We start from the raw sequence: 22,791 nt of genomic DNA on the forward strand, positions 1-22,791 counted from the left end.
GTGGGAGCTGGATCTGCGCCTCACACTCCCAGCTGCTCTGACCCCACCAGTCGCCAGTCGGACAAGCAGCCATATTCAGCCCAGCACCCTCCCTGCTCCTGGAGAGCCGAGGGCCATGGTTGGGGGGGTGGGTGGCTGGGTGAGTTCTGGGCCCAGGCTGGTAGGCTCTGATCCAGGACAGGGCTTGAGGCAACCACAGATCAGCCCACTGCCGGGGGGGCTCACCGGGCAAGCTCAGCTTCTGGTCTGGTTGCAGCTTTGCCCCTTCTCTCAGTGGTCAGGGAAGCTGCTGGTGGACAGCCAGGGCTCCCTGAGAGCAAAGGCTTGTCCTGCCCCTGAGCTGGGTAAAGCGGGGAAAGTAGCTTTCCTTTCCTTCCTGTTTAAGGGGAGAGAGGGCCACTCCAGCCCTCAGGATGTCCACCGAGCTCCTGCTGCTGACCGCGGCTCGGGAGGAAGAGCACTGGCCTCAACAGGGATGGGGCAGAACTTCCCTTGGATGGGGCATCTGTGCCCTTGCCCTGGGCCTTGGGGGTGGAGATCTTCTAGGAGCCCCACCAGGGGCTGGTCAGTGTAGCTACAGGGCCTCAGGTCCTGGGGAATGGGAGCAGAGCTGGGACACGCCCCGCGTGGGGAAATCTGCCAGACCCCTGGGCCCCACCATAAGTAAGTGAGCCAGCTAGGGGCTTCCTGGAGGAGGCAACCCAGGGCATGAAGGGCACAGGTGGTTGTGACTCCAGCGACCCCAGGCCGCTCTGACTGGTCTCCAGCTGCTGGGTGGTGCGGAAGACCAGCTCGCAGCCCGGGTGTAAAGCTGCCCTGGCCGGCTCTGAGCTGCTGATTCATGGTGTCTGTGGCCAGGAGGGCACAGAGGAGCGGCGGGGGGCCCTGCGAATCGTGTTACCCCACTCTGTCTCTGACCTGTCTCACTGAGCTGGGGGAGGTCTGGGAGAGGTCTCTGTCTTCCAAGAGCATCTGGTCCAGGGTGTGGCCAGACCTCTGGAAGGAGGATGCCGATGCCCCCACTGAGGGGTAAGGGGGGCACTGAAGGCCCAAGCTGGGCCCTCCTTCAACCCTGGGGTCAGGCTCAGGCCAGGCTTAGGACAAATGAGGAGAAAGTTGGGAAGGAGGCAGAACAGGCAAAGGGACCCCCACAGACTTGGAGCAGGCTTCCCACCTGCCAGGTGTGTGCAGAGAAGGGAGCTGGGTGTGCACCAGGGCCCAAGGAAGACCTACAGGACCAGCCCCTCTGGCTCCTGGGGTTGGGAGGCCTGGGGTCGGTGGTCACAGGGAGGAGGCCCAGCTCCTCCACGGGGAAAGGGGGATGCAGGCGTTGGGTGCTGGGGGACCCCACACTGGGATGTAGATGGATCCGCTCCAGGGGAACGGGGAGGCCTGGGGGGTGGGCGGTTGGCCTGGGGGACACAGCATTCAGCTCAGGGCACTCCGGGGTGGGGCGCCCGGGTTGATGGGGTGGAGCTGGTGAGGGAGGCAGACGATGACTTGCAGCTGGGAATAGAAGTGCTAAGGTCCGACTGTCCAGGATGGGTCCAGCTCCCCGGGCGCGTGGCTACTAAGGGGGAGCCGGAGCCCCACGGAACTGGTGCTAAGACACCCCCAACCCGGCCCCGGGGAGTCCGGCCCGGCCCGGGTGAAGAGGCGGCCGGGGTCTCCAGTGCGGTCCGGCCCGACGCGGCCCGGCGGCGCTCCGCTCCCCCGCTCCGCCCCTCCCCCAGCTCCCCCCCTTCCCCGCCCGCGGCGGTCGCCTCAGGTTTCCGCCGGGGCCGGAGGGCGGGCGGGGGCGTCACGTGCGCGCGGCCCGGGGGCCGGTTGGTCCGCAGGCGGGGGAGGGACCGCGCGCTCCCCGGGCCGGGGCTGGGGTCGGGCCGGGGTCTGCGGCTCCCGACTCCCTGGAGGGCGGCCCCAGGACGGAGAGAGCCGGAGGCCGGAGGGCCCCAGCGGCGGCCGGGCGACGGCGCGGAGCAGGCTTTGCCCACGCGGTGGCCCCGGCTGATCCCGGGCGCCCGGTCCTCGCGGCGCAGCGCCCACGGGGTCGGTGGCGAGGGCGGCGCCTGGGCCGGCCATGAGCTCGCCGCCGCCCGCCCGTAGGGGCTTCTACCGCCAGGAGGTGACCAGGACGGCCTGGGAGGTGCGCGCCGTGTACCAGGACCTGCAGCCCGTGGGCTCGGGCGCCTACGGCGCGGTGTGGTGAGCGCGAGCCGGGCGGGGCGGGGGCGCGCGGGGGCGCGGGGACGCGCGGGCCTCCAGCTGACCCGTGCGCCCCGCAGCTCGGCGGTGGACAGCCGCACTGGCGCCAAGGTGGCCATCAAGAAGCTGTACCGGCCCTTCCAGTCCGAGCTGTACGCCAAGCGCGCCTACCGCGAGCTGCGTCTCCTCAAGCACATGCGCCACGAGAACGTGAGTCGCGCCAGTGTCCCCTCCCCCCACCCCGCCCGCGGACCCTGCCCCCTCGGCGCCCCCGCCCGTGCGATGGCTGGAGACTGGGGGGCCAGGCCGTTGTACCCCGGAATTGGGGGGGCTCCACGTGGTGAGCCCTGAGAGCCGCTGCTTCCCTGGGGTCCAGGCCTCCCTGCGAAGCCGGTGCCCGCGAAGGGCTTAGCTCCTTGGCTTCCTCCTGGGGCCGCATCTGCTTCTTCAACCCAGGTCCTAGTCGGGTCACGGCCCCTGGCCCAGGCCAAGGGCACCCTGGGCATCTCACCCCAACCCTACCTCCAGCCAGGAGCCTGGAGGTGAGAGAGGACGCGCACAGACGACCAGCGGTTACTCTGCAAGGAACGCTCAGCCTCTTCCCTCTTGCTGGGCATCGCACAGGCCACAGCCCAGGCCCCCTTCTCCAGCCCCTCCTCTGAGCGTTCTGCTCCAGAGCTGGACACGGAGCAGGAGCCGGCGTCCTGGCAGGGGCACCTCAGAGCCTTGCAGTCTCCTGTGTGGAGGGGTTGAGGGAGCTGCTGTGTGGAGGGCACTAAGAAGAGTGGCCCCCCCCCCCCCCGCCCCCAATGACTTCTTCCATGCAGGGAGGGATGGCGGATCTGGGGCCCTAAGGGGGAAGGGTCTCCCTTGTTTCGGGACCTGCCCATAGGACACCACGTGCGGCTGCCCTGGGACTCTCTTGTGGCCACTGCTGGCTTCTGAGAGCCCTCCTTCCTCCTCCCTCCTCTCTCCTCCCTCCTGGGACAGCTGTTGTTCTCCATGTTCCTCCTACAGCCCCGGGCTCTGCGTCTCCCACATAGACCATTCCTGCCACACCCCTTGTTTGGGCCCCCTCTCAGGGCTGGTGGTTTGGGTACCCAGACCCTGGGCTGATCATGCTCTAGACAGATGGTCTGGGCCCTCCTGGACCATCAAAGCCGCCAGCCTCCATCGGGGAACACGAGTCCCATGTCTGCCAGGAAACTTGTTCCCTCAGTTCTTGGCTGATGCTAACCCTCTTAACCCCTTGAGTGGGTCCTTCGTTCCCTCATACTTTCCATCTCTGTCCTTAGCCTTTCCCCAGTGAAGCCCACTCACGGTGGACAGCAGCCCAGCCCCGACCTCACCGCATGGTGGTTACACCCAGTCATGCCCAGGCTTGGTTCCCATGGAGACAGAGTCTGCCCCCTCAAGGTTTCCTCCTCCTCCCCAAACACCCCCCACTCCCACTCCCCACCCTGCCCATCCCCTAAGGTCTCAGGGCTTTCTCTTCAGACGCTGCTCACCCATGGCCCAGTCCCCTCCTCTGTGCCATCACAGTTGAGGTCCTGATCCGCCAGCCACAGGAGCCACTGCCTCCGTGGGCCCTGCACACAGCTGGGAGGCTCTGCCAGACATCACCTTGCTTTCTTAGGAGAACGCTGAGGCTGTAAGAGGCCGAGTGCCACGGCAGGGGCTGCCCTTCCGCCCTTCCCCTACTTAAGGCCAGAAGCCGCACTGCAGAGGCACAGAAGTCTCTAGCAACCTAACAGATCCTCCTCACCCTTGGGAACCCTGTCTTTTAACCTCTTCTTGCCAAGACACTGTCCCAGTGCCCCAGGCCTCCCTGGCTTCCACGCCCCTCAGTGAACATCCCTCTCAGTTCTCTCCTCCCCTGTGCCCATGACTCCAGCCCTGCTGGCCGCAGAGCTCACCTCTGCCCTCCACCTGTGTGGAGTGTCCCTCCACCTGTGTCCACTCTTGCCTCCCTCCTGTCTGTCCCCACACAGCAAGCAGTGGACACACTTGTTTAAACCCTTGCTCAGAAGCTCATAGGGTCCAAGCCAGACCTTCACCTGGCATGCACGGGCCTGCTCGGGCTCCCTCTGGCCTCTCCTTGGCTACTCCCTGGCTTGGGCCTTGGCCACCTGGCCTTTCTCCCTGTGTTCCTCAAACACTTGAAGTGTTCTCCCTTCCACCTCGGCCGTCGTTCGCACGGCCTCTGCCAGGTGTCCCCCCCGCTGGCACTTCCATCTGGCCACTCTGCTGTATAGGCCTCCCAGGGGTTGGCAGGGCGGGCTCCGCTGCTGGCCTGCCTGGGGCTCTCCAACAGGGGCGAAGCCCCCGATGGACCTGCTGGTTGTTGGCCCTCCCCCAGGAGGCTGTCCCCTCTGGTCTCTGGTCTTCCGGGGAGATAAGAAGAGGAGGAGGAAGGGCCATGGGAACTGCCCCTCCCCCAGGGGATTCCTATGGTCACTGTTCAAAAATAGCCTGTGTCTAGGGGCATGTGTGCCAGGGCTGGGCCACCCTGTCAGGAGACAGAGCCAGACCCCGCGGACATTGGGAGGAGATGGGGACGGCTGTGGGGGGCTTTCCTGCCCTGAGCACAGTGCCCGCTTTGGGGGTGTACCCGAGCCGCCGTGCCCTCTGCTGAGCCCCCATTCCACACAGTACTCCGGGTTCCTCCCCAGGTCATCGGGCTGCTGGATGTGTTCACTCCTGATGAAACCCTGGATGATTTCACAGACTTGTGAGTGTGGTCTTGGGCAGGCTGTGCAGGGTAACAGAGTGTTGGGTTGCTGCTGGGTGCTGACTCAGGTTCTGTGTTGGCATGCGGGCCTCCCTGCAGCCCGGGTTGGGGTCCCGAACCCAGGATCCATGGCAGTGGCATGGCTGGGTGGATCCTGGGCCTCCTCCCACCACACTGGGGGCCCACCACACTGGGCACTGGCCCCCTCCAGAGCTGGAGGTGCGAGCGCGGGACCCATCTGTTAGTCGGCAGGTCCCGTGCTCTCGGACCCTGGCACTGTGTGTGGCCTGTATGGAGAGCTGCTCCTTTGCTGGCAGGCAGGGGAGGGGTAGCAGTTGGCCTGCCTGTGGCTGCCGTCCCTGGATTCATACTGCGGTGGGCCAAGAGCCAGAGGCTGAGCTGGGGAAGGGCTGAGGACAGCTCCTCACCCTCTGACCTTGCAGAGGTCAAGGACCTGCACAGGCCCCTGTCCTGGCGAGGTGCTAAATGTCTGTCCTCTGTGGCTCTCTCCTGCCACCTGTCCAGTGTGCTCCTCTGACCCATGTGTCCTGCTGTCCCCACCCCTGCCCACAGGCCCTGCCCTCCTTTCTCTGGCCCCCTCTTTTGCCTGTGATCCCTGATGCTGCCCGGATCCTAGCCTCCATGCGGCCCTGCAGGAAACCGTTCTGGGGCAGGGTGGGCAGAGGAGCTGTGGCTGGGCTTGGGAGAGGTGGGTGGAGCCTGGCGCTGCCAGAGTGTGGAAAGGGGAGCCCATGTGCCGAGGGACCATCTCTGGGATCCCCAGGGGCCGAGTGGGTGTGACACCTGGCATCTGCACCCACCCCGTCCCTCAGTTACCTGGTGATGCCGTTCATGGGGACTGACCTGGGCAAGCTCATGAAGCACGAGAAGCTGAGTGAGGACCGAATCCAGTTCCTCGTCTACCAGATGCTGAAGGGGCTAAAGGTGGGGGTGTGCGGGGTGCAGTGGGCCGGGGTGGGACTGCCGGCCCGTGGCTCTGGGGTCTCAGGGAGCTGACTGCCGCACTGTCTCTGTCCCTGTAGTATATCCATGCTGCTGGCATCATCCACAGGGTAGGTCCTCGTGGTGGTGGGAGGTCCCCCTGGCCTATAGGTGAGGGAGGGGCCTGGCTGCCTGGAGCCCCCATCGCGGGGGCACAGCTGTTGGGGGCGAGAGACCAGTGCCCTTCTTGGAAGGGCTGCTGGGTGGGGCTGACCGGAGGTGGGGAACGGGGGCTCTTCTCTGCGTATGCCCCCATGGGAGGGGCTGCGCGGCCACCTCTCTCCTGCCCCCAGGACCTGAAGCCCAGCAATCTGGCAGTGAACGAGGACTGTGAGCTGAAGGTGTGTGTTGTGGGGGAGGATCTCCCCACCTATCCATCTGCCTGTTGCCCTTGGCCCTCAGGCCCAGGCAGAGGGCTCAGACCCCAGCCATCTAGGCCAGGGTGGCACTGGATACTGGAGGGCATGGGGCACACTTTGTATCTCATTGCAGTGAAGGAAGGGAAGTGGCCCCAGTCTCTGATGCCTGAGCCAGGATAGGGCCAAGGGTCCTCTCCAAATGGACTGGCCAGGTCCTGGGGTGGGCAGGGAGTAGAGGAGCAGGGAAAGGACACCTCCTGGGGCACCTGCTCCTGAAGGTGGTGGAGGACAAGGTCAGTGGGGCCAGAAGCACTGGCCATGGGGAGGAACTCATGGGGAGGCTGGGGGAGTCTGTGGCCATGACCTCGGGTCCTGGAGGGCTGGCGGGAGGCCCCAGTGTGCCCAGTTCTCCCGGATCACAGGCTGACCCGGCTACTCCCTGGGGCCCCTCTGCCCCACCTTCTCGATTCTGACCGTAGATCCTGGACTTCGGCCTGGCAAGGCAGGCCGACAGCGAGATGACCGGGTATGTGGTGACCCGGTGGTACCGGGCACCCGAGGTCATCTTGAATTGGACGCGCTACACGCAGACGGGTGAGAAGCTGCCCAGAGACGCAGAGCCGCCCTGGCGCCAGCCTCCCGGGCCACACCCCCCGGCTTCCAATTCTTCATGGGAAGTCCGGGGCCGGCTCCTCCCCGGGAAGGCTGCTGAGCTGGGATGGGAGCCTGGTGAGGGCATGACAGGCTAGACACGGCCACCTTGTCCGTGTCTCTCCCCCGCCCCCCACCTCGACGTGTGTGTGCCCCTACCCTCCCTGGCCTCCAGAGCCCTGACGCAGGGACTTCTGTCTCAGTGGACATCTGGTCGGCGGGCTGCATCATGGCGGAGATGATCACAGGGAAGACGCTGTTCAAGGGCAGTGACCGTATCCTACCCTTGTCCGGGGGTAGGCAGGGCCTGGGTGGGGGCTGGGCATGCTGCCCAGGCCTGGAGGGGGCGCGCGCTGCTCTCCGCCCTGTTCTGTGCTCCTGACCTTGGTGCAGACCTGGACCAGCTGAAGGAGATCATGAAGGTGACCGGGACGCCTCCTGCCGAGTTTGTTCAGAGGCTGCAGAGTGCCGATGTCAGTTGGGAGCTGGACGGGGGCTGCGGGGGCTGGGCCTGGGTCTGGGGGTCGGACCCTTACCTTTGCTTCCCGAAAAGGCGAAGAACTACATGAAGGGCCTCCCCGAGTTGGAGAAGAAGGATTTTGCCTCCATCCTGACTAATGCAAGCCCTCTAGGTAGGACTGGACTGCGGGGGGAGCGTTGGGCCAGGGACTAGGGCACTGCGGCCTGGGACCCTCCCTGAGCAGCCCTCCCCATAGCCGTGAACCTTCTGGAGAAAATGCTGGTGCTGGATGCAGAGCGGCGGGTGACTGCGGCTGAGGCGCTGACCCACCCCTACTTCGAGTCACTGCAGGACACGGAGGACGAGCCCACGGCCCAGAAGTATGATGAGTCCTTTGATGATATGGATCACACGCTGGACGAGTGGAAACGTAAGTGGGGGCTCTGGGCGGGGCCTGTGGAGGGACCTGGAGAGCCCAGTGCCGGGCTCCAGGGCTCAGGGTTGGGTCCCCCTACCTGGGGATGCTGGTCATGTGAGGGATACACAGATGGTCAGAGGGCAGTGGGGCTTCTTGGCCAAGGTGACCTCTGGCTGAAGCTGAAGGACGAGACAATGTCCCTGGCAGGGGGCTCAGCACTGACAAGAACAGGAGGTGAATTCTGAAGACTGTGGGAGACAGCTCCCAGCTCAGGGAAGTTGTGAGCCCTAACTCTCTCCCTGCCCTGGCGGCCCGGCCCCAGCGCTGCCCGTCTTCCCCCTGTCCTGGCCAGAGACCTGGGCTTTTCTGGAGCCCCTCTGCACCCTCTTGTCCCCCAGACCTCCGCTGTTCCCTCTTGAGGTTGTCCTTGTCTTTGCACTCTCTTTTTAAAAAAAGATTTACTTAGTTATTTTAGAGGGAGGGAGGGAGGGAGGGAGGGAGGGGTGGGCATGTGCACGTGGGAAGCGGGGCAGGGCAGAGGGAGGGAGAGGACCTCAAGCAGACGCTCCTGAGTGTGCAGCCTAACACAGGGCTTGATATCACGACGCGGAGATCCTGACCTGAGCCAGAACCAAGAGTTGCACACTCCACTGGCTGAGCCACGCGGGCGGCCTCTTTGCCCCTTTCAGGACCTCTCGCACCTGGACTGCTGCACACCGGGTGGCAGGATAGGGCCCACCCCAGGAAGCCTCCTCCACATCCCTGCCCACTCCTTGGAGTCCCGCTGAGCCGTGCAGACCCACCGAAGCCTGTGCTTGGCACCACCAGGCTGGGCACTGGCAGTCGCCTTAGAGCGATGTCCCCTGCCCTCATCTTTCAGGGCCCAACCAGCACATGCTAGGCCTCAGGCTGGGCTCGGGGACACTGCCAGGTGCTCAGGCTGCATGCTGGGACTGGCTTTGCAGGACGGCAGGCAATGAGGGCTGGGCTCCGTGTCTTTCTCTTGGTGGCTGTAGGACCAGCCTGGAGGGTGCTGGAAATATCTGCAGACAGCATTCAGGTCCGGTCCTGGCTCTGCCTCAGACCTGGGCCTTGGTGCTGCACATGGGGGTGGGGTGGGACGGGACTGGTGGTTCTCAGACCCTGTTCCTTGGTTACTGGGCAGCTTGGTGCCTCCGGCAGGGCCCCACTCTTATCTGTGCTTGTACGTTGGGTTTGGTTTGATGAAAGTCTTCTGTTGCTAAAAAAGATGAAAACCACGAGCCACAGAACCCTTTCTGTGGTCCCCACCCACACACAGTGGTAAGAACTTTCACTTTTGCTGCAGACCATGGTGAACACGTGACCTGTTTGTGGCCGAGCCCCCAGTTAGGAATGCTGACACTCTTCACCTCCATTGCTCTGGGAATAGCCAGCTTCACACAAACCTCCCCTGTGGGGGCTGACCCCCAGGTTAGGGTTAGGTGAGGGGCCTGGGGGCCCCCGATGGGGCAGGAGCACACAGGTGCCACGAGCAGGGCGAGCCACACAGAGCACCTGCTCTAAACACACAGTGTTTCCCGCGCTGGGCCTGTGGAGGACCGGTGTTCCCCAGACGGGTGCTCCACTGGCCAGATGAGCATGGGAATGCTGGGGGAGGCTATGCAGAGCCGTCCCTTTGCAGGCTGCTCAGAGGGAAAGCACATCGGGCCTTCTCCCTTCCTCTGGGATGGCTGGCTCTGGGCTCACATTTCAGGGACCATGAACATCTGGCGAGGAGGGTAGAAGCTGTGGGTGTTTGTGGGAATTCTTGTCACTGGAGTTGTTGTGGATATCCGGGACCCAGGAACTGGGCTGTGTTCTGGTGGGACCACTTGAGTAGACACATGGATTTATACTCGGAGGACAGGGTCTGCTCATTACGTCAGGGTGTGAGGCTGGGGCCCACCTGGCCACTCCAGGGCTGCAGGAGCCCCATCAAGGCGGATAGCTCCTGTGGATGGACACAGGTGGGCTGAGTGTGGCCACAGCCTGCGATGAAGTCGCATGTGTGGGACAAGGGCAGCCTATCCGGCACCTGCACTCCAGCAGTGACTTCTGACCCTGATATTTTTGGGGACCGCCTAGGCCCCTAGGTCAGTGGCCAACAGCCTGTGCTATAGGCCCGGGAGCTCTCTCCTCCCCCACCCTGAGAGGCAAGTACCAGTGCCCTGGGCCCAGTGCTCTTCCTGGGTCACTGGCTTCCACCCTGGGTGTTGATCCCAGGAGGTGATTCTGAAGGGTGATGAAGTCCCTTCTCCCATGACAGTCTGTCTCTGTCACCCCGACCCAGGTGTCACATACAAAGAAGTGCTCAGCTTCAAGCCTCCCCGGCAGCTGGGGACCAAGGTCTCCAAGGAGACGGCTCTGTGAAGACCCCTGGGCCCTGAGAGGTGGTGAGGATGCCTTGGGGATCCTGGCTGGGGCTCCTACCTGGAAGGGCGATCCTAACGATCACTGTGACTTGGCTGAGGCTTATGTCCCAGGAGACCTCTGGCTCCACGGATCCTCCCACCCACCCAAGGCTGTTACCCTGCTCTCAAGGCTCCCACTTCAGTCTAAACTTGGGGGAACATCTGGACCTTCTGGACAGGATGTCAGCCTGACCGGGGACTGGCCTCTGACTCCCTGAGCGGTGGTCCCCTCCCCCAGATGCAACAACAAGCTTCAGAGCCTGTGTGGGGCTGGGAGGTGAGGCGTGGGGTCAAGGCCTGGCCTCTGACCTTGCCTGCTCCAGCCCCTGCCGAAGCCCAGCTGAAACAGCTGAGAAAGGACAGGGTGGGCGCACAGTGCCTACTCAGGGACGTCTGTCCTGGGGGGGTGTGGCTGTGGACTCCCCTGCACCCCCAGCCCAGAATGGGCCATGCCGACACAGCTGGAAGGAATAAACCCTTTTGTAGAGAGCACACTCTGGCTTTCCTAATTCTCAGGCTGGATCTTCACTTCTGGGCGTCTGAGCTGCAGCCTGGCACAGAGAAGCTGGCCATGGGGCCCCAGGCCCTACTCAGCAGCTGGGCCTGGGCACCTCCTTCCTTCCAGGTCCACAGTGAGCCCAGAGCCTGAAGCCCCTGCACTGGGGATGGGCCCCGCCTTCCTCTAAAGGCTCAGATTCTGGAGCCAGACGCCAGGCACTGCCTGATGAGGACGGGGTTAGGCTCCGACCTGGGGCCCAGTCCCAGCTGTCTGGGCTCCCTTCGCTCTCAAAGCCAGGCTCCTAGCGAGGAGGGGTCCCGCTTGGCGCTTTGAGACACCAGTGGCACCCCAGCGCCCTCGGCGAGCCCTCTGCCAGCCACTGGACGTCGCGGAGAGCTGACAGCGGGGTCAGGGGCCACTCCGGGGCTCCTGCGTCTGCCCTGGCTCCTCCCATCTGTCCGACGGCAGGGGCGCCGAAAGCTGGGCCAGGCCGTCCCCCTTCTTCCCGCCTGGAGCTCGGCCGCACACGCGAACGGCTGGCCCAGTCAAGTATGGTCGGACAAGTTGTCAAAGTGGACACGGACCTCCTCCGCTCCGGGCTCTGCGACGCCCCCCGGACGAACGCGGGCCGGGACCCTCCGCGCGGGGAGATTCCTGGAGGGGCAGGGCGCCCCGGGCCCCGCCCTAGAGCCACGTGACCCAGGATGGCCGCTCAGTGTGCGCCACTGCGCAGCCGCCGTGATGGGCGCAGGGGCGGGCACCGGACCCAAAGAGCCGGTTGGGGTCTTCCCAGAGCCCCGATGGGACTCCCGCAGCCCTCGCTGGCGGGTGCCTGGGTCGGGAGCGTGGGGGCCCCCGCGGGGTCGCGCGCCGCGGTGGGCAGGGCACTCTCGGGGCAGCCGTCGAGGTCGTTCCGGCACTCTGGGGAGCCGAGGAACGGGATTGCTGGCGACCCCGCCCCAGGGCCCCCACTTCCAAGACCCCCGGTCCTCAGGACTTGCGCTCCGGGCCCCGCCTTCTAGAAGCCCGCCCTCCCCCGCGCGCGGCCTCCCGAGGCCCCGCCCCCGGAACCTGCCTCGAGACCCCGGGGCCCTGTCTCCCGCGAGCGCGCGCCGGGCCCTCGGGCCCTCGGCCCCGCCCCCACGAGGCCCCGCCCCCGCGAGGTCCGTAGAGCCCCGGGGTTTCCCGCCGGCGGTTCCCGCGTGCGCGCTCTGCGGGGCGGGCGGGCTCTGGGGCTCGGTCCGCGCCGCCCCCGGTGCGGGCCTCGTGCACTCGTCGCCTCCTTCCTCCCCCGCCCGCAGCTCCCTCCGCTCGGCCTCCCGCCTGCTTCGACCCTGGCTCGCCGCTGCTCCTCCAGCCCTGGCGAGGAGGGGCCCCTGCGCGGCGCAGGACGGGACGGGCTGCGGACGTGTCTGACGCCTTGGACCGCGCGGTCCGCGAGGGTCGGGGGGACCTTTGGGGCGGACGGGGACACTCCGTGGTGCCGCCGTGACGGCCCGCGTTGCCCTTCCCTCCCGCCCCTTCGCGTAGCCGCGTCCGGCTCGGGGCTGCCGGGGGAGGTGGAGCCGCGGCCCCGGGCGTCAGGCCCGCCCCGCTCCGGTCAGGCCGCGCTTCGGGCGGGGTTTTGGGCAGCGGGGGCCGGACCGTGCCGGGTCCGAGTCTCAGGAGGCCGGAAACCCGTGCCCGGGAGCCACCCTGCGGACTCCGACTGCGGCCGGCGGCTCGTCCCGTGCCTGGGTTCTGCGCGTTTGTGCCCCGGCTCCACGAGCGCCGCCCCAGTTGTGTCCCGGGGGGTGAGCGGCTCCCCGGGGCTGCCCGCAGGAACAGGCGGTGCGCTCACCTGCTTCCCCGGGGCGGCTGGGCCATGAGGACGGCGCTCGTGTACCACGAGGAAATGACAGCCGCGCGGCTGCTCTGGGACGAGTAAGTGTGATCTTACACTTAAGGGAGCATGGGGAGGGGGCTCTGGTCGCTGAACTTAGTGTCCACGCAGCCCCGAGTGTGAGATCGAGCGTCCTGAGCGCCTGACCGCAGCCGTGGAGCGTCTGCAGCAGGGTGGCCTGGAGCAGAGGTGTCTACAGTTGGCAGCTCGAGAGGCCTCAGAGGCGGAGCTGGGCCTGGTGCACAGGTCAGACTCCCCGGAGCCACGCACCACAGAGGCCACCGCCTGGGACGTGCAAGCGCCCAGCCGGCCCCAGTCTTGAAAACAGAACTCCCCCCCTGCCTCAGTTTCACTACTGGGTGGATGGGGAGGGAACAGTGAGGTGGGCGGTCCCATCAGGGTCCAACTCCTCCCTCTCCTCCCCTCCCTGCTGGGTTGCGGTGACCTTGTCTTGACTGCCTGCTCCTCTGCAGCCCAGAGTATGTGTCCCTGCTGCGAGGAACCCAGGCCTTGAGCACCGAGGAACTACAGGCGCTGTCTGGACAGTACGATGCTGTCTACTTCCACCCGGTGCGGCCCTGGGGACACCCCCCCCCCCATGCACGTCTGCCTTTCTGTGCCTGTTTTATCTCCGGGGCCCCCCCAACGTTCAGGAATGTGCGGATGGCCTGCGCACCCTACTAGCAGCAGCTGCCGGACCCGCACTGGGCAACAGCCAGGGCAGAGCCTGTGGTGTAGACGGCAGGGGCTCATGGGCACCCCCACCTTCACCCCGCAGAGTACCTTCCACTGCGCCAGGCTAGCCGCGGGTGCTGCACTGCAGCTGGTGGATGCTGTGTTGACCGGAACTGCACACAATGGGTTCGCGCTGGTGAGGTGAGGGCTGTCCCTTTCCTGGTCTGCTCCTACCTGTGGGTGGCCCTGGGAGGTTACAGGATGACCCTAATGGGTCAATCTTCACCCGCAGACCTCCGGGGCACCACAGCCAGAGGGCTGCTGCCAACGGATTCTGTGTGTTCAACAACGTGGCCATAGCAGCCAGATATGCCCAGAAGCGGCACGGCGTGTGCAGGTGTGTCGGGGCGGCTGTGGGGTGGGGGCTGCGCCGGACGGAAAGTGGTGGGGTAGGCTGCTCAGAGACCCCGTGTGGTACTCTCCTGTGCAGGGGTGGGCTCCTCGCCCCCAGGTGGGAGGCCCAGCCCCTCAGTGGCCTGTGCACTCCCTATCCCAGGATCCTCATTGTCGACTGGGACGTCCACCACGGTCAGGGCATCCAGTATATCTTTGAGGATGACCCCAGGTGAGCTGGGGTCATCGGCCTTCCCTACCACCCCTGGCTGGGAGCCACGGGGCTGAGGTCCTGACCTTTGAGGTCCAACTTCTGACCTGGGCCGGCTGTCCACAGTGTTCTTTATTTCTCCTGGCACCGCTACGAGCATGGTCGCTTTTGGCCTTATCTTCGGGAGTCAGATGCAGACGCTGTTGGGCTAGGGCCCGGCCGAGGCTTCACAGTCAACCTGCCCTGGAACCAGGTGCCCACCCCTCCCCCCAGTCCTGCCCCCAGGCCTCCCCCCTGCCCCACAGCCCCAGGCCTCCCGAACGTAGTCCAGGGCATCCTTCCAGGGTCACCCCCTGATCCTGGGCCCCAGGAGTGAAGACCCCAGAGCCTCCCACCCCCCATCCCAGGGCCCAGCTCTGATGCTTGATGGCCGCAGGTCGGAATGGGCAATGCCGACTACATGGCCGCCTTCCTGCACGTGCTGCTCCCTGTGGCCTTTGAGGTAACTGCATGGGGGCTTGGTGTTGGTGGGAGGAGCGTGGGAGGGGGATTCTGTGCTCAGAGTTGCCCCCCCCTCCGCTGGAGCAGAACAGAGCCCCGTGGGTGGGGAGCACTCTCTGGAGGGGCCTCCTTCACCCCCACTCCAGGCTCTGTCTTGCCTGTCCCCACCTGGCCCTGTCCACAGTTTGACCCCGAGCTGGTGCTCATCTCAGCAGGCTTTGACTCGGCGATTGGGGATCCCGAGGTGAGGTCTGGGCCTGGCTGGGGAGGGCGTCTGGGGTCCTGGGGCCGGGCCCCCTCACATGGGGCTCTGGTTCCAGGGGCAGATGCAGGCCACTCCTGAGTGCTTCGCTCACCTCACGCAGCTGCTGCAGGTGCTGGCCGGCGGCCGGGTCTGTGCCGTGCTGGAGGTGACTGGCGGCCGGGGGGCTCACTGGCTGGGTGTCAGGGCACAGTCAGCGGGGCTGCCGTACCCGGCGGGGCGTCCTGCCTGGGCTGGTGGTACCCTGCCCTGCTCACAGCGCTGTCTAGTCGTGTCTCTGTTCTCTCCCTGCTCCCAGGGAGGCTACCACCTGGAGTCGCTGTCCCAGTCCGTGTGCATGGTGGTGAAGGCGCTGCTGGGTGACCCTGCCCCGCCCCTGTTGGGGCCCATGGTGCCTCGGCACAGGTATGGGGCAGGCGGCTGGGCAGGGCTGGGGGTTCGTGGCCAGGCCTGACTGCTCCTGCTTCTCCCCACAGTGCCCTGGAGTCCATCCAGAGCGTCTGGGCAGCCCAGGCCCCTCACTGGACCAGCCTTTGGCGGCAAGGTCAGTGTGGCCCAAGCTGGGAGTGGGGTTGCTCCCACACAGTGGCTTTGACTCTGAACCACTCCCTAGGGTCGACCCCCACACTGAGTCTCAGTACGTGCTCGCCAGAGAGGAGACCCTCCGCCGTGTCGCCTGGGGGACCCAAATGCAAGGCAGCGGAGGCCCAGACCTCGGCTGTCCTGAGTTCACTCCTGGACCAGCTGCACCTCTACACCACACCCCCTGTCCGCACGGTTATCGCCCTGACCACGCCGGCTGCTGCCCTGGTCCTACCCCCTGACGTCCTCCATCAGGAGGGGTCAGCCCCACGGGAGGAGACACAGGCCTGGGCCAGGTGGGCAGAGCAGGCAGGCCTGAGGAGAGGGGTGGGGCTGTGTGTACACGGGTGCCATGATATCTGTGTCACTTCTTGTCCACATGTCCCTCTGGTTTCCCGCCACAGGCTGCATGAGGCCCTGACCCAGGACACGGCTTTCACTGCACTTGGGAAGGTCCTGCATCTGTTGAATGGGATCCTGGATGGGCAGGTGGGGGCTCCTGGGATGGGCTGAGGGTGGCCATGGAGCTGGGGGCAGGGCCCCTATTCGGGGAGGGCTGGATGGTGCAGAACCACATGGACTCTTTCTAGAACAGCCCTTAGGAACGAGGTCATAAGTTCAGGGTCACTCAGGGTCCTCAACTACATGCTCTCCAACAGTTAGGGGAAGGCGGTGGTTTGAAGTACAGTTTTGAGCACCTTATTTCCAGAAGTGCAGCGGTCTGAGCTCAGGTCACACAGACGGCAGCTCTGTAGACAGGGACTGAGAACAGGGGCGGATGTGACTCTGTGCCTGGTTGGGGGCTGCCCACGACAGGTGAGCAGCGGCATCGCAACAACCCCAGCGGCAGCCCCCACTCTGGAGGTGGTCCTTCGACAGGGCTTGTCCCGCGGAGCCCAGAGGTAAGCCTTCAGGGCACGGCCTGTGGGCACCCCATGCCTTCGCGGGGCCACACCTTTCCTGTTCCCCACCCTGTGAGGAGGGCTCTGGAAATGGATTTCTGGCTGGGTGAGTGCAGCCTGTCCCGGGGCCACCTTCTCTTCTAGGGTGTTCTGTGTGGCTTTGGGACAGCTGGATCGGCCCCCAGACCTTGCCAATGATGGGTAGGACGCTCAGGTCATATGTGCATCTGGTCCCGTGTGTGGGTGGGCACGTCATCCTGGGATCCCATGGTGGAGGGTAGGCAGGGCCTCCACTTCTGCTGTCTGGGCTCTGGAGGGTAAGCCGCATCTCACACCCGTGCACGTGTGCTCACCCTTCCATGGAAGGAGGACCCTGTGGCTGAACATCAGAGGCAAAGAAGCGGCTGCCCTGTCCACGTTCCACGTGTCTGTGCCGCTGTCAGGGGTGAGCGGTGGGGTCTTGGGCAGGGCAGCTGCCGCTCATCGGCGTCCTCAGGGGTCCAGTTTCTGGCCTTCACCTGTCCTGCATGGCTTCCTGTTGGGACTGTGGGAGGTGGGGTGATCCCTGGCTGAGGGGCTGGGCTGTGCTGCTGTCCTTCCCGCAGACGACGGGTGGGTTCTTGAGCTGCATCCTGGCCCTTGTGCTGCCCCTGGCCTATGGCTTCCAGCCTGACCTGGTGCTGGTGGCGCTTGGACCAGCCCATGGCCTGCAGGACCCCCAAGCTGCACTCCTGGCTGCCCTTCTACGGGGGCCAGCAGGGGGCCGAGTCTTGGTCCTAGTGGAGCAGGTGAGTTGGGCAGGGTGGACGTGCTGTGGGTGGGGGGTGGGATGTGGGGAGAGACCTGTGACTTGCTGCTTCCACCTCTGTTCCTGGCCCAGGAGTCCACGTGCCAGCTTGTGGGGGTCCTGGCCCGGGTGTTACATGGAGAGCCACCCCCCAGCCTGGGTCCCTTTTCCATGGCCTCCCCAGACGACCTGCAGGCCCTGGTGCACCTGAGAGGGCAGCTGGAAGCACAGTGGGAGATGCTGCAGGTGGTTGGTAAGGCTGGGGGGCAGGGCTGAGGCTGGACGCAGGGAGTGCAGGGAGACAGTCCTGCCATAGAGCTCTGTGGAGAGGGGAGCTCTCATCCTGGGGACTGAGGTGCCATCCTGAACCTGCTCATCGCAGTGACAGTGTGATTGTACATTTCTTCCCAGCTCCTTCTGGAGTGCCGTGAGCTGGTAGCTTGAAGTCCACCAGGGTGGAAGTCTTTGCATCCGGGAGATGCAAACATTCGCCAGTACACCACGGCTGGAGGCCTTTGTGCACAGGGCCGGGCCACGGAGCTGTGGAGGGCACTGGCTCGGGGGCACTCTGTCCACGGCAGGGATCTGGAGCCCCCCTCCAGTGGCCCACCTCTTCACAGGTGGCCCCATCCTCACTTCCTACACTTCTCTGAACCTTAAAAATAAAAGTTGTTTTACCAGCAAGAATGGGCTTATTCAGGAATAGCAGAGAATTGCAATTTGGGACAAGGAGACTATGGCAAAAACCATAGGCAAGTTCAATAAGCGAAAAGGAACTTTAGTTTATGGAGAAGAAGGAAGCTGGGAGGGTTTGTTCTGAATGAGCGTCCACTGGAGAAGAGCCAGAGGTCAGGATGGTGACGATTTTCTGATGATTCTCTGCTGGTGGTTCTTCTGTTGGGCCCCTTCCTGTAATCGGTGTGGAGAGGCACAGCTCCCCCTTCTAGCCTCCCCTTCTAGCACCCAGGCACACTTCGGAAAGTTTCCCTTTATTTCCACATTCCCCCCTTTTGATCAAGACCTTTCTTTCTTCGAAAGCATCACTGATCAGGAGTCAGGTTTTCCGTGTTTAGGGTTTTTGTCTGTTGGTGCCAGGAAGGACTTTTCTGCCTGTCCAGTCCTACATCGGAGAGAAAGTGTGTGCCAGTTGGAAACCACCTGAGGGCACATCTGAGTCAGATGGGCGGTCAGGAGGGAGAACGGCCAGATACCTCCTGTCTAAAGTCTACATCTTCTCAAGGTTACAAATATCATTTCCTTAGTGAGCACATGGGTTTTACAAAAGTTTTTTGGCAGTTAACAAAACACGAAACTTAAAATAGCTACTCGAAACAGAAGAGGTAACGTAACAGTCCCAAACTGTGCGATGGTCCTAAACTACACCGTAGATCTGTAGTCGCCAACTGAAGGTAGGTACTGGCACTTACTTCAATTTAGGGGAGAAAAGTTCTTCCTGGGGCGGGGGTGGGGGGCATGAGGCGGGCACTGAGAGAACACAGGACAGCAGTTAGCTAAGTGTGTTTGGGAAAAACGAAGCAACAGCTTAACAAAAAGAGCAAAACCTCAAAGACGCGCTGAGATTGTACCGTTCTCTCAAAAGAGCTGGAAACAACCGTCGTCCATAATACATCCCGCATGGTGCAAATTCACAGACTGAATTTGGGTAAGAATCCAGAGTAAGAGATCAGGTCAGGTGAAAGAGGGACTTTTGTGAACACGAACCTTCTAACCCTTCAAAACAAGCGAGCGGAAAATTCATTTGTCCTGGTGTCATGGTGCGGCTGCTCCTGCAAGGCCATAAAAAGAGGTTCCCCTGTCCCCGGGGTTTAGGAGATCCCCACAGGGCATTGTCTTCCCCCAGAAGGAAAGGAAAGGAGGAGAAGATGCACGGGCCTGCTCTGCACATCTCAGGAAAGCTGTCTCCCCAGATGTCCGTTTCAGCACGGGAGGTCTTCACTTGCAGGTCGCCGGCTGGTGTGCGGGTCTCGTCAGGCTTGGGGGCCTTCTCTCCACGCGTCCGGTGGATCAGAGTATCTTACCTGGAGTTGGGAGGCACAAGGGCTGGTTAACAGATCCTGAGAGGGGCCTTCCTGGCAAGGTTGAAGAGTCTTTCTGGAGGTGTCTTTTCCAATAAACGGTATGTCCAGGCCGCAAGATGTGGTGCTTAAGGCCATCCTCTCCATCTCCCAGAAACTCCCTGTGTACACTGTTCTCTTGAAGCATGGCTACTTTTTAAAACTTTTTTTTTTTTTTAAAGATTTATTCATTCAAGAGAGTGGCAGGAGGAGGGGCAGAGGGAGAGAATCTCCAAGCTAACTTCCCCCTGAGCACTCCTGCCCCGCTGCAGGGCTCGACCTCACCACCAAGGAGATCACCACCTGAGCCAACACCAAGTTGGACGCTCAACCCATTGAGTCACCCGGGCACCACCAAAGCATGGTTACTTTTTTAAGGTTTCACTTATTTATTTGCAAGAAGAGAGAACGTATGAGAAGGGAGAGCGGCAGGCAGAGGGAGAAGCAGGCTCTCTGTGGAGCAGACAGCCCAACGCAGAACTTGATCCTAGGACCCTGGGATCACGACCTGGGCGGAAGGCAGATGCTCAACCGACTGAGCCACCCAGGCGTCCCGCATGGCTACTTTCAATAGAAGAAATTAGACCCAAAGAACAGTATGGAAGTACATCTCCTTTTATTAACGTGGGTCAGAGGAGGTGGGGGCCAAGTGCATTGGATGGTCCTGGAAATCTCCAAGGGTGGGAGTCTGGCAGTTCCCCAGGGGGTGGACCCGAGGGTTAGAAGGACCAGCCGCAATGCTCTGGTATTTGGAAAGTGTATGGATTTTGCCAGTTGAGGCTCACCAGTGCTGGTGGTGCATGTGACTAACTCGGGGACTGATGGGGGTGGGGGGCAGCAAAGGGCAGGTCTGCTGAAGCGCCCAGCAAGAGGAGTTCTCCGGCCTCGAGGAAGTTCAAGAGGGGTTCCCTGGGTAGGGACAGTCTTTCCTAACAGAATTTTAGCCACAGAAGCAGCACTGGCCTGTCCAGGAGAAAAAGCTTCGGTCCAGTGAGAAAACACAGGGGCCAGGAGACACGGAAGCTGTAGGAGATCCACTTGTGTGGACAGGTGGGGCAAATGAGGGGGCCATGCTGTGGCCTAATTATCTCCTCAACGATACCGGTTTGTGACACTCATTCTGTCAGTAGGCTGGCGGCTTAATGGTTTAATGGCAGGCTGTGGTGAGCAGCGGGCGTTCTAGGGTTTCTGGGAGCGCTGGTTTGTTAACTGGCCCAACCAGACTGTTTTCTTTTTTTTTTTTTTATAGATTTTTATTTATCTATTAGAGATCACAAGTAGGCAGAGAGGCAGGCAGAGAGAGAGGAGGAAGCAGGCTCCCCACCGAGCGGAGAGCCCAACGCGGGGCTCGATCCCAGGACCCTGAGACCATGACCTGAGCTGAAGGCAGAGGCTTTAACCCACTGAGCCACCCAGGCGCCCCCAGACTTCTTTTTTATCAAATCAGCTATTACCAGATTTTCCTTTTTTGGGCACTTCTGGTTGGTATTCCAAAATTATCATTTGGGAGAATGTCGCTTGGGACCATGACAGAGGCTTGGCTATTGGTTTTCTTTTCTTTTCTTTCAATTTTCTTTTTAAGTCATCTCCACACCCAGCGTGGGGCTCGAACTCACAACCCAAGACCAAGAGTCCCACGCTCCACTGACCAAGCAGCATTTTGGCAGAAATATCAGCAGGATTACTACTCTGGCCTCCAGGGAGCTGAGCCCACAACGCCCGGGAGCTTCAACGATATCCAGCTGATGGATGGTATCGAATACATTCTGCAAAGTCATGAGCTACCCAAAGGCATCCTGACGATCGGTATAAATGTCCGTGGTTTTGCCCTTGGCCAAAATATAAGGATGGTTAGAGGGGACCCCGTGACCATTTCTGCAGGGGTCTAGCCAAGTCATCCCCTTCGCCCTCATGTACAAAAAGGAAAAGAGGAAATCCACCATTAGGATGTATGGGGGCAGGGGGCTTTATCAGGCTTTTCTTCAAAGTCCCCAAAACTATGTCTTCCTGATCTTTCCAAATAATAGGGTTAGGTTTGCATTTTCAGCAAAGCACACAGGGGCTGAGTCATAAGAGAGACGTTTGGGACCCAACTGTGACGGCAGCCAGCCAGTCTCAGGAAGCCCTGTAACTGGATCCAAATGTAGTCGTTGTTCTGAAATTAGGCTCCCTCAGTATTGTTACTGAGTTTGAGTAAACTGCAGTTTTCCTCTGGAGATTTTATGTCCTATTAAAGCTAAAAGTTTTAACAGGTGGATGCCGCCTCCTGTGCAGGGGTGCAGAAAGGCAGAAGAGCGTATCACCTGCGTATTGTAACCAGGTGTAGCCTACAGAAAGCTTTGTATCTTCTGATTCAGCTTCTGAGGTTGTGAACAGTGAGAAGGGCTCTGGAACCCTGGGGCATTTCTGTCCAGGTGAAGGCAAACCATACTGCCTAGCTCACCTACTGAAATCCTGGAAGACGCACCCCACAGGTCCTTATGAGGAGTTCGCTGTGGGCGGGAGTGCATGTCCGTAGCACCTGGGGCCGGGAACAGCAGGGAGCTGCTCCAAGGACCTGGACACCCCCCCCCCCCCCCCCCCGGGTCTAGCAGGTAAAATGGGCGTTACAGGGACGAGTGCAGGGAATAGCGAGGCTCTGAGCTTTGTAAGCCGGATGCCCTGAAGAGCTTCGTGGTTTCTAGAGTATTCTTTAATTCTGGGGAGAGGTCTTGAGGGTCTGTTTGCGTCCTGATGGGAGGCTCATTGTCCATTCTGCCAAAATCAGCCAGGGACTTGCCGATAAAGAGCAGGGCAGCTGATTCAGCGTGAACAAACGAGCAGTGTGCCCGGACGGTGCCATGGCGCCATCAGAGACAAGCACAGGAAACATGCCGAGGGGTCATGTATTTCCCCTGGTTGGCTGCTTCGAGTTCAGTTAGTCCACTCTGTGAGCGACGCACACGAGAAGGCTCCGCGGGGTTAAAAACACAACCGGCTGAGTCTCAGGAAGGGGGTCCCCCGAGAGCACTGTGGTTTCTGGGCCCGTTTCTCCGAGGTTGTTCTCTAGCGCAGCGCAGGTCCGACCGGGCAGTCCAGCTCTGAGAAGGAGACCTCCGCCAGGACAAGGCCTGGGGCGCCCGCACACCGCGCGCGGAGCTGGAAATCCGGGGAGAACTCACCCTCCAGCCCCGGGTCCGAGGCGCCCGCACCTGTCCTCGCGGCCGCTCGCAGCCCGTGGGGGTCCGCGCCGGGTTCCACCGCAGGCCCGGCCAGCCACGGGACACGCACACGTGCAGCCCGGGCCCAGCGAGCCGCGGCAGCGCCAGAGCAGGGAGCTGGGAGGTCTGGTAGTGGCAGAGAAGCAGGAGTCCAGGGCGCCGGGGTTTCTCCCTGCCGCAGCTGCAGGCCGGTGGGCTTCCTGGAGGAGACGCAGCGCACAGGCCCGCGGCACGCGCTCGGGCTGGGTCTGTGACGGACGCGGCGATGGCCGGGGTCCAGCTGGGGGCCCCGCTCCAGCCCCCACTCCTGGCGTGCGCAGTCCAGCCTAGCGAGTGCCCCCTCCGTCCGCTTTCACCCTCCCAAGCACCGAAAACTAGCGAAACTGTGACTCCACCCCTCAGTCCAGCCCGCAGTGGGCCTACGCTCCCCTACTCGGCCCCGGCACGCCAAACCGGAAGTGCCCTGCCCGCCGCTCCGCCCTTCCGATGACGCAATTCCCGCGCGACCGCTATAGACATCCTGAGCGGTCGCGGGGGCAGTGACGCGGCGGGCGGGGATGGTGG

At 62.7% G+C, this 22,791-nt stretch overlaps 2 protein-coding genes across 12 annotated transcripts; both read left to right on the forward strand.

The window, feature by feature from the left end:
* Positions 1-1,982: 1,982 nt before the first annotated feature.
* Positions 1,983-10,750, forward strand: LOC111157628 (mitogen-activated protein kinase 12). 7 transcript variants are annotated; one of them, XM_022519211.1, is made up of 12 exons: positions 1,983-2,205; positions 2,286-2,415; positions 4,878-4,936; positions 5,770-5,881; positions 5,980-6,279; positions 6,777-7,026; positions 7,152-7,223; positions 7,342-7,421; positions 7,502-7,580; positions 7,665-7,838; positions 10,138-10,240; positions 10,331-10,750. In XM_022519211.1, exons 1-11 carry the CDS (start codon positions 2,081-2,083, stop codon positions 10,215-10,217), a joined length of 1,461 nt encoding a protein of 486 aa, XP_022374919.1. In that variant the 5' UTR covers positions 1,983-2,080; the 3' UTR covers positions 10,218-10,240; positions 10,331-10,750. The 7 variants fall into 7 exon arrangements, with proteins under 7 accessions (XP_022374919.1, XP_022374922.1, XP_022374923.1 ...); XM_022519214.1 differs by having other exon boundaries at positions 5,980-6,009; positions 6,232-6,279; positions 10,138-10,750; XM_022519215.1 differs by having other exon boundaries at positions 5,980-6,009; positions 6,232-6,279; positions 6,777-6,891; positions 10,138-10,750.
* A 1,316-nt stretch (positions 10,751-12,066) lies between these two features.
* Positions 12,067-17,636, forward strand: LOC111157572 (histone deacetylase 10). 5 transcript variants are annotated; one of them, XM_022519101.1, is made up of 20 exons: positions 12,069-12,680; positions 12,751-12,885; positions 13,113-13,209; positions 13,418-13,515; positions 13,607-13,711; positions 13,871-13,939; positions 14,045-14,171; positions 14,355-14,420; positions 14,604-14,663; positions 14,740-14,829; positions 14,980-15,086; positions 15,158-15,225; positions 15,295-15,559; positions 15,668-15,752; positions 16,080-16,165; positions 16,310-16,366; positions 16,532-16,610; positions 16,771-16,953; positions 17,046-17,205; positions 17,364-17,636. In XM_022519101.1, the coding sequence occupies exons 1-20, from the start codon at positions 12,622-12,624 to the stop codon at positions 17,381-17,383; spliced, it is 2,016 nt and encodes a 671-aa protein (XP_022374809.1). In that variant the 5' UTR covers positions 12,069-12,621; the 3' UTR covers positions 17,384-17,636. The 5 variants fall into 5 exon arrangements, with proteins under 5 accessions (XP_022374807.1, XP_022374805.1, XP_022374808.1 ...); XM_022519097.1 differs by having other exon boundaries at positions 12,068-12,680; positions 13,607-13,939; XM_022519100.1 differs by having other exon boundaries at positions 12,068-12,680; positions 13,607-13,939; positions 16,834-16,953.
* The last annotated feature ends 5,155 nt before the right edge of the window (positions 17,637-22,791 follow it).

The sequence above is a fragment of the Enhydra lutris genome, unplaced genomic scaffold (assembly GCF_002288905.1).
Source record: "Enhydra lutris kenyoni isolate GAN:26980312 unplaced genomic scaffold, ASM228890v2 scaffoldscaffold55, whole genome shotgun sequence".
In the NCBI taxonomy this organism is placed as follows: domain Eukaryota; kingdom Metazoa; phylum Chordata; class Mammalia; order Carnivora; family Mustelidae; genus Enhydra; species Enhydra lutris.